Genomic DNA, 10,425 nt, shown 5'->3' on the forward strand with positions numbered 1-10,425 from the left:
AGGAATAGTTAAGAAAAATGTCAAGAGATTCTTTCTTATACAATAGAATATGTTTTCATCTTTCAACGGCTTCTAAAATTGAATGTGTGAATATTGGGAAGAAGAAGTAAGCATCAATTCCAGGACTCCATTTCAAGTATACTCAGGGACTCATAATTTAACTTCATGAAGCTGAAAGGGAGAAGTGGGAACTGAAGGGTGTCCTAGCTAAACACTTTTAAGATACTTTTAGAACTCCAAGATAAATACTTAAGGGGTTTTTTTTGTGTTGTTTTTTTTTTTTTTTTTGAGAGGTGGGGCTCATTGCAATTAAAATTTTCTTGAAAACACCTCGGTGGTCAGTTTTAACCAATTGATGCTAGCCAACTCACCAAATACAGAAACAACTACCTAGTCTTTCATAATAAGCTGGATCACAGAGGTAAAATGAATACACTGATTCATAATCCTTTTACTGCCTCAATACATGTGTCTAAAAGTATTTTACCTATAATGTCTGGAAATACTAATGTGCGGTTAAGATAGCCTTTGTTGTTTTACATAGCAAAAGCATTGGTGACCTGGGGAAGGCACCTTCTGACTATTCTGAAGGAAGGGAAACTTCCTCATAAATGTGTAATACTTATTGTTGTTATTACTGTCATTACAAAATCAATCACATCATGAAATTGGGAATGCCGATTCTACCATAATTCCTTCTCGATACAAACAGTCCTGTAGAGCATATAAGTAATTTTTAATTATGTCTCAGGCTTTCTCGTTGGTTGAGGGGCACTAATCTAGAGTGTGCATTCAGCACCAATTCTAGAAAATTCTTGCATAATTATACTTGCCATTATTCATGGACATTACTTAGGATCTCTTTGGGGTTTACTTCCCTATCTGTGAAGTGAAGGATGTGGATTTCTTGAGTGTGAAACTCTTCATTTGTCTTCACATAACTCTCCACAACTATCTGAGTTGCTCATGGATGCCTCACACACACACACACACATACATACACATACACACAGATCCTGAGTAAGAGCTTTCCATCACCAAGTGTAACAGAAATCTTCAGGGTAAAGTTTATTTATTTATTTATTTATTTATTTATTTATTTATTTATTTATGTAAAGTTCTTTATCTTCATTGTTAAAGATAGGACTGGTTGAAATAAACAGCTTTAGATTTAAGTAAAAGCACACAAGATCACTCTATACTAGAATTATTAATTTAACAGTATTTGATTTCTAAAGGAGAAAATATGATAAAATAAAATGACATTATAGGTTTTTAGTCAGTCAAGAGTAGTGTGTAAGAAGTCTCTTCTGTTTTTGTGTGACACCAAAATACATTAATGAGTTCTATAGTAACATTTCTCTCCTTTATGGAAATAATTCTTAAATTTGTTAAAACTAGGGGGAATACTGTAGGAAGATGTAGGCAATATAGGATCAAACAATGGTAGCAAATATGTGCATTGAATTCAAAAACTTTAATTTTGTGGGCATTTCTTGTCTTTCAAATGTCATCCTTTGACACTCTGCCATTCTACATATGTAACTACCAAATCATCAATTTGTAATTTTTATAAAGTTTTAATGAATATAGGGAATTATTTGAAAATGTACACATAAAATTTAGGTATCTTATTGTACCTAGAAACATAAATTACATTAGTTGTGTTTTTTTTTTTAATTAAGGCCACTGGCCACTTCTTTTTGAAGTATTTGGAAGTGGAACAACAAGAGGTCTCAGTCATTAAGGGTGAAGATACAAAATGGCACAGCTACTTGGGAGACAGTGCACAAAGCTAAGCATAGGCTTATCATGATATCCAGTAACTTTGCTCCTAAGTATTATCCAAGTGAATTAAAAACATATGTAAACACAAAGCTTGTGCATGAATATTAATAGCAACTTTATTCACAATTGCCAATACTGGGGATCAACCAATATCTCTATCATGTGTACACAGACTGTGATACTTCCACATAATGAAGTATTCAGTGATAATAAGAAATGAACTATCAAGTCCCAAAAGATTTGGAGAAACTTTAAATCCATGTTGCTAAGTGAATGAGGCTGCCCTGGAAAAGCCACCCACATGGGATTCCTACTATATGATATTCTAGAAAAGTAAAACTATAGAGACAGTATTCAGTAGGGCTTCAGGGAGAAAAAGAGATGGGTGAATAGGTGGAGCCTAGGACTTTTTTAAGGTAGAAGAATATTCTATAAGGTACAACAATAATGGCTATAAGATATCATGCATTTGTCCAACCCCGAAGAAATGTAGAACACAAAGAATGAGCCCTAATGTAAATTATACACTTTAGTTAATAGTAAATATAAAAAAACTAATTAATACCAATTTGTTCATCAATTGCAACGAATGTACCACACTAGTGCAAGATGTTAATTGCCAGAGAAAATGTAGGATGGGAGAGGAAGAAGGTGTATATGGAAACTACACTTTCTGCACAATTTTTCTGTAAAACTGAAACTAATCTACAAATAAACATCATCAATAAAAAAGTTAAATATATACATAATAGGGTCTATAACAGAACTTGTGTCATGGCATTTTAAATAAATTATACCTCAGAGGTGGACCTTAGTGAGTAGTCTCCAGAATTCAAGGCAAAATTAGAAATTTTTGAGCTAAACAATACAAAATAAAATTGATGATGACAAATGGCAAACTAGGCAGATTTTGAAATGAGTAAAACTTGATGCATGAATAAAATGTTCTTACTGAAATTCAGGTATACATTTTGCATGGAAAATTGAAATTGATAGAATAATGGTCTAAAATGAAACATTTAAATATTTTTAGTTTCTCTTGGAAAACTTTATCATATAAATAGCTGCTCAAAAAATAATATCATTTTGAAGAATCGATGGCACTTACTGATTCTGAAGAAGATAACTTCAGTAAAATAAATCTGAAAATGTATTTGTTCAGAAATCAATTGCTATGATTTACTAATGAGAAATACTTTTCATATCATTATTACTAAAATGATTATATTCCTGTGATGCCTGCATGGCTACGTGGTTGAACATCTGCTTTTGGCTCACAGTGTGATACCAGGGTCCCAGGATGTCTTGCATCAGGCTCCCTGCAGGGAATGCAATGCAGGACACTTCCTCTTCTATGTCTCTGCCTCTCTCTCTGTGTTTCTCATGAATAAATAAAATCTTTAAAAAAATAAAATCAAATGATTATATTCTAAAATAAAATGATTATATTCCTCACATACAGTCTCATTGGTTTTGGATGGATGGGTGGAATAAAATGCACGGAACACACAACTGGCTTTAATACAGCCACGAAAAAAAAAGATTAAAATTGTCCTGAACTAGGCAATGCTCAATTACAAAATACAAATTTTGTGGAACTGTCCTCTTTAATCAAAGTGCGGCATTAACTCTGGGAAATGAACAAGGGGTGGTGGAAAGAGAGGTGGGCGGGGGTAGGGGTGACTAGGTGACGGGCACTGAGGGGGGCACTTGGCTGGATGAACATTGGGTGTAATGCTATATGTTGGCAAATTGAACTCCAATTTAAAAAAATAAATTAAATATTAAAAAAAATAAATAAAATAATAAAAAAATAAAACTAAAAAAATAAAATGGACAAAAAAAAAAAAAAGTGTGGCATTACGTCACACCCCTAACCCAACCCTTAAACCATTTCCTTTCTCTTCCAATACCTGCTCCTCTAAAACCCACCCTTGGATGTCAATGCACAGCGCAGTTTCCTGTTTACTGTCATTCATTCCCCTGGGAAAATGTTAGTTTTTGTTCCAGTTTAAACATTGCTCGCACATCACATAACTATGACATTCTCACATTCACTTTGAAGTTCTTCCTTCTCTTTGGTACAATAGTAATACCAAAGGAATTCAGTTAAGTTCGATCTGAGCGCTTTTCCTGATATTTCCCATGTAAAAGACACTGTGCCAGGGGCCGAGCAAACACACATGACATCTGCAGAATTTGCCTGCAGCAAACAATGAGGCTACACTCTTGTTGACTCCTTAGGTTGCAGCTCTATTCTCCCAACAGGACATCTGGCCCTGTGCTTAGCCTGGAGCATGCATTCAGATCGCACGTCTTCAACTTAATAATGTTGTTGATCTGCAACATAAATATCAAGCATTAGCTTTATTTTTCTCATTTATAATGGCAGATGTTGATAGAAATGACTCAGTCAATTGCTGGTTCTTTGGGCCCTTGCTCTTGCAAAGCTCATTCTGCCCCAAAAAGCAGCAGACAGGTTGTACATATAAGAGGCTATCGACACAAACTGTCCCCTTCTTTGTTTGATTTCAACACATACAAAATACTAAGTCTCAATGCCTTCTCCTTTGAAAGGACATGAATTGTGTGTGTATACAAAATTTAGGAGGTATCCTCCAAGATAACCTTTGTACTGAAGGATCAATTAATTGAAAACTTCACTTGTCTGATGCTCTAACCATTTGCCTCAGGGATCACTGGGTAATCCAGGGCTCAGATAAATGTGAAATCACAGCTCTACAGCCATTCCATTATTTTATTTCTGAGATATATCCAGAATCCATGGTCTGGAACCTTGTTGTAACTCTCTGGATTGATGTAATTACTCTGTTCCTGGCTCTTGATATTCCTCTCGCATAGTCTTACCTCCCTAAGCACATCTTTTTTTTTTTTTTAAGATTTTATTTATTTATTCATGAAAGACACACACACACACACAGAGTGAGAGAGAGAGGCAGAGACAAGGGCAGAGGGAGAAGCAGGCTCCATGCAGGGAGCCTGATGTGGGACTCGACCCCTGGACTCCAGGATCACGTCCTGGGCTGAAGGGAGGCACTAAAACTGCTGAGCCACCCAGAGATTCCCTCCCTAAGAACATCTACTCTATTGCTATTCTATCTCTCCTTCCTTTCTCTCTCTCTCTCTCTCTCTCTCTCTCTCTCTCTCTTTCACACACACACACAGACACACAGAGACACTTCAAAAAATGTTGTCAGGTCCATTTCAGGTATTTGTAATGTGTACAGATCCTTTTCTCTTTCCAGTGCAAGAAGGAAAATGTTTAATCTCCAGGGAAACTGTCTTCCCACCTGCACCATCTCCAGGTTTTCATGCTTGCTGGTCACTTTCTTTGCCCTTCTCTATTAGCTCTAACAAAGAAAAAGCTCAACTGTGACCACATCATGCTAGACTCAAAACCACCTGTAGGAAGCTTTATTCTGAGGATGACTTGATACCTAAGGGAAAGCTAGTTTCTACGTGGATGAGATGTCGTGAATCCGAATATCAATGGATATTATACCTACCTAAAAAAAGGCTCAGACCCCTGGCATTCCTTATCTGATTCATTATAAGAAACTTCAGTTTTGGCCTCTCTGCTTCTTTTTGTGCTATCAATTCATTAGCAGCTAAACATGTGTGAAGTCAGTTTAAATTTTTACAAAATAATTTAGACAGATGTATATAATGAATGCCCTTCAAATAGACAAGAGAACTCTAATTCCACTCAATGTGGACTTCTACCCCTCACTTGTGTTAGATGACTACAGATTTTCCTCTTTGGCAGGTGCATAAGTAGGATGTATGAATTTCATTTCAGAGACATCATGAACTTCTGACTGTAAATGAGGCAAAACAATTGCCATCTAATTCCCCTAGTTCTTGAAATGATTTTAAGAGCTCCATCCCAGGACCCTGAGATCATATCCTGAGCTGAAGGCAGTTGCTTAAACAACTTAACCACTCAGGCACCTGGAGGCTCACTTTTTTCTGTTGAAATGCTAAACTATAGATATAATTTTACTGTTTTTACAATTTTTAAAATTTTTATTGTTTTCATTTTTTAAATTTAAATTCAATTAGCGAAGATACAGTACATCATTAGTTTCAGATACAGCTTTCAATAATTCATCAGTTGCATACAGCACCCGGTGTTCATCACATCATGTGCCCTCTTTAATGCCCATCACCCAATTACCCCAACCCACCACCCACCACTCCTCTAGTATATATCTAACATCCTCTTCATCCCTTCCTTTGTTGTTGGACATCTAAGCTATTTCCATAGTTTGGCTATTGTGCACATTGCTGCTATAAACATTTTGGTGCACATGCCTCTTCTAATCATTACATTTGTATCTTTGTAGCAAATTCTTAGTAGTGCAATTCGCAGGGTAGCTCTATTTTTAACTTTTTTTCAGAGTGCCTGCACTAGCTTGCATTCCTACCTACAGTATAAGTGTTCCCCTTTCTCCACATCCTCACCAAGATTTGTTTTTTGCTGACTTGTTAATTTTGGCCATTCTGACTGGTGGGAGGTGCTATCTCATTGTGGTTTTGATTTGTTTTTCCCTGATTACAAATGGTTTTGAGCATTTTTTCCATGTGTCTTGGCCACTTGTTTGTCTCCTTTAGACAAATGTCTGTTCATGTTTTCAGCTTACTTCTTGACTGGATTTTTTATAGACATCCATGGATACTAGACCTTTATTTCAAATGTCATTTGCAAATATATTCTCCCACTATGAAGGTGGTCTCTTAGTTATGTTTACTGTTTCCTTTGCTGTGCACAGGTTTTTATCTTGTGGAAGCCCCAATAGTTCTTTTTGAACTATTGAAATTGATGAAGTCCCAATAGTTCATTTTTTCTTTGTTTCTCCGTTTTTGGAGGTGTGTCTAAGATAAAGTTGCTGTGGCCAGCGTCTAAAAGGTTGCTGCCTGTGTACTCCTCTAGGATTTTGATGAATTGCTGTCCACATTAGGTTTTCATCCATTTTGAGTTTCTCTTACATTTTTTTTAACTGAGCTCCATGCCCTTTGTAGACATCATGTGGGGCTTAAACTCACGACCCTGAGATCAAGATCTGAGCTGAGATCAAGTGTCAGATGCTTAACCAATTGAGCCACATAGGTACCCCTTTAATTCTACTTTTGTGCTTTTTAATATTTGTTATTTCCACTCAAGGTGAAGAACAGGCTTCCCACTGATCTCAGTTTTCATGCTCATCATGTCTCACATTAATTAGATACTTTATAGGGGTCGTATAAGAATGAAACTAGATTTTACATTTTTTCAGTAAAATTTTATTTTGTATAAGCCAATGTCTCCACCATACTAGGCATTGGAGATGTGAAGATGAATTACATAAGGAATTTTCTAGATCGTATGTATAAATGCTAAGTAGATTTCTGAACTAGGGAGATATATTTTGTAAATTAAACAGTAACATAAGCAGGTTTTATGACTAAGTTTCTCCAACTAAACCATCCTTCAAAATTCCTAATATCAGTGAACACCACACCAAGTCAATGAAACCAGTAAAAGACAGCCAGTCCAAGTTGTTGAATATTTATTAAGTGTCACATATACGACAAAAAGTTAGGTAAAACCATGTGATAAATATTAAGTTATTAGACATCCTGTGTAACCACCAAACCCTAGATACGTTTTTATATAATTTGCTATGAACTGTACAGACTACTATGGATTAAAAAGAATAACACTGAGCACAGAAGGAAACCTCTATTAAGTCATCCTGGAAAAGATATCAAAAAATGTTGAACCTAATCCTATAGAACAAAGATTCTGCCAATATAGGAATCAGAGACAGAGGCTCCAGCTAGAGACTATATCACAATGAGTGTGTGTGTGTGTGGGGGGGGGAAGTAACAGAAATGGATAGATCTCTTGGAGAGACTAATGTTTTAAAAGCAAGAACAGATGTCCAGTTGGGAAAATTCTGACTTTTGGCACTATTCAGATTATTGATCATCTTTGGAATTACAGAAAGGTGCAATGTTAATGATGAAAACCCCATACAATTTTGTGTGTGGCAGAGGACCAGGTCTCCATGTGAAAAATTTACTTCAAAACCCAAACACATTAATATAAGAAATCGTTACTTTTTGCCCTCATGGAGTCTGACACTGTACTTCATCAACCACATAGAATGGGGAAAAGGCAGGTTTAGATCAAAGAACATGATGTGAAAATAAATCAACCAGGGGGTAGTAGATAGAATGAGAGAGGGCCTGAATCCACATCTTCCATTGTCTAACATTAGGCCATCATCATGTATCTACCCACAAAATTGTCTTTATCAGCTTGCACTTGACTTTTAATTTAAATTCTTTATCTTATGTATCCTTAAAGTTATAAAATTCTTTATAAAATTGTTGTACTTATTCGTAAGGTCTTAAAACAAAATAAGCAAATGTGCTCACTGAAACTCATGCCATATTTATTTCACATGTCCTCCATTCAAATAAATCTATTGGAACTTAATTTACGTTAAGAAATCTAATTCCTATAATAGGCTGTGTGAAATATTTTGTGGGAAAAGAAGAAATTATGATTGCATTTTGATGCATAAATTAAAAATTTCAATCTCCACTTAGTGCTTAAAACATGATCACTCAGTAACATACTTTAGCATGATGAAGTACAATCATAAATGATAGTAGAAAAATGATGGAATTAGTTACATATACATTAGAATCAAAATATATTGAATTTCTTACATAGAAAAAAAACATTGATGTTTATATGCAGATGGCAAAATATTAATATTTAATTTGAATTTTAAAATATTGGTTTTAGTGACTAAATGTGATTGAGTTTTAAAAATTTATTCATAGTTTTTGTCTTCTATATACATTGTGTGCAGACAATATGATTAGTTCTGTGTATTTCAACTAATATTTACCCAAAAGAAGTGAATATTTAAAAATAGGAGTCAGAATCTACCATCTTGAATGGAAAACTATAACTTCATAAAACTTTAAACAATGAATTGAGAAAGAATAGACTTTGATGGAACATTTTTTTCACTGCTTGGTTGTTCTTGTTATTGTTATTTGAGATAAAATGAGAGAGTAGGAAATCAAGATGGATTTTTAGAGTGGAAAATTTTAGTCACTCCATCTCGAATCTGTTTAGTATTCACCCCATATACTATAGGATTGAGCAAAGGAGGGACAAGCAGGTAAAGGTTGGACAGAAGAATATGAATGTAGGGTGGAATATGGAACCCAAACCTGTGTGTAAAGAAGGAGAAGAAACCAAGGAGATAAAACTCAAGGAAGACGCAAATATGGGCAATGCAGGTGTTGAAGGCTTTGAGCCTAGCTTCCCTCTGAGGCAGATTGAAGACAGTTATAAATATTCGGATGTAGGAGAGTGTTATAAAAACTACGTCTAAACCAAGTATAATGAAAGCCACAAAGAGACCATAGATCTTGTTGACCCGAATGTCTTCTGCTGCCAACTTCACAATGGCCATGTGCTCACAGTATGAATGGGAGACCACAGTGGTCCGGAAGTGTTTCAGCCGACATTTGATGAGGATGAGACATGGAGCTGCAAAGATGGCTGCTCTGAGTGTCACTCCCACTCCAATCTGAGTGAGAAGTTTGTGTGTAAAGATGGATGCGTGTCTCAGGGGATCACAGATGGCCACATAGCGGTCCAGGGCCATGGCCAGCAGAATTCCTGATTCAATGCACTGGAAGGAATGGATAAGCCACATCTGAAAGAGACAGGCATCAAAGTATATGTCAGGCAGATGAAACCAGAAGATGCCTAGCACTTTTGGTAGGATGCAGGTACTGAGAGCAATGTCTGTTGCTCCAAGCATTGCCAGGAAGAGATACATGGGCTCATGGAGGCTGCGTTCTGATTTGATGATGACCAAGATCAAGGAATTCCCAAATAGAGATGCAATATACATGGCACAGAAAGGAATTCCAATCCAGAACTGCACAGACTCCAAGCCGGGAATCCCAATCAGTGTCAGCACCGGGGGCATGAAGATCGTGCCATTGAGCTTGAACATGTTGGCTCAGAGACCCCTGGTTCAGAGCTTCTGGTTCAGTGTGGCAGTGTGTGTTGAGTGTCTGTCTTCTGTTTTCTCTTCTCAACCTAGATTCATACAATCAGAGGCTGAATGTGGTTTCAGTAGCATTTTGTCACACATACTCATATTTTTGCTGAAGTATTTAAATGGGTCCCAGAAAGCAGAGATACGCTCCCTGGGTAACTTATCTTGGATTCTTATTTTGTCTTCTATCTTTGTCTCCTTTCATTTCTCTCTCTCTGTTTCTCTCTCTCTGTCTCTTTCTCTCTTTCTTTCTGTCATGCATTCACACAGATACAAACACATACTTACATATTCATACAAACATTCACTATGGGAAAAAGAAATATTCATTCTAGTGAGTGTGAAGTCTACTTTGAAAACTAGTTTTTGCATAACTAGTTAAAAGCTATCTCATTCAAAATAGTTTGAACTCCTAAATTAATAGGATTGTGGAATTAAGAGCTGTGCTATGTATGACTTCTTGTTTTCTTACCAAAGAAGTTTTGGTCCAGTCCGTCAGACAGGCAGAGGTTAAAACAATAGTAATGACAAGAATGAT

At 36.1% G+C, this 10,425-nt stretch overlaps 1 protein-coding gene across 1 annotated transcript; it reads right to left on the reverse strand.

The window, feature by feature from the left end:
* Nucleotides 1-8,891: 8,891 nt before the first annotated feature.
* On the reverse strand, nucleotides 8,892-9,842 carry LOC112912421 (olfactory receptor 52A5-like). Its single transcript, XM_025989122.2, has one exon. It carries the CDS (start codon nucleotides 9,840-9,842, stop codon nucleotides 8,892-8,894), a length of 951 nt encoding a protein of 316 aa, XP_025844907.2.
* Between the last annotated feature and the right edge of the window lie 583 nt (nucleotides 9,843-10,425).

This window comes from Vulpes vulpes, chromosome 11 (genome assembly GCF_048418805.1).
Source record: "Vulpes vulpes isolate BD-2025 chromosome 11, VulVul3, whole genome shotgun sequence".
Taxonomy (NCBI): Eukaryota; Metazoa; Chordata; class Mammalia; order Carnivora; family Canidae; genus Vulpes; species Vulpes vulpes.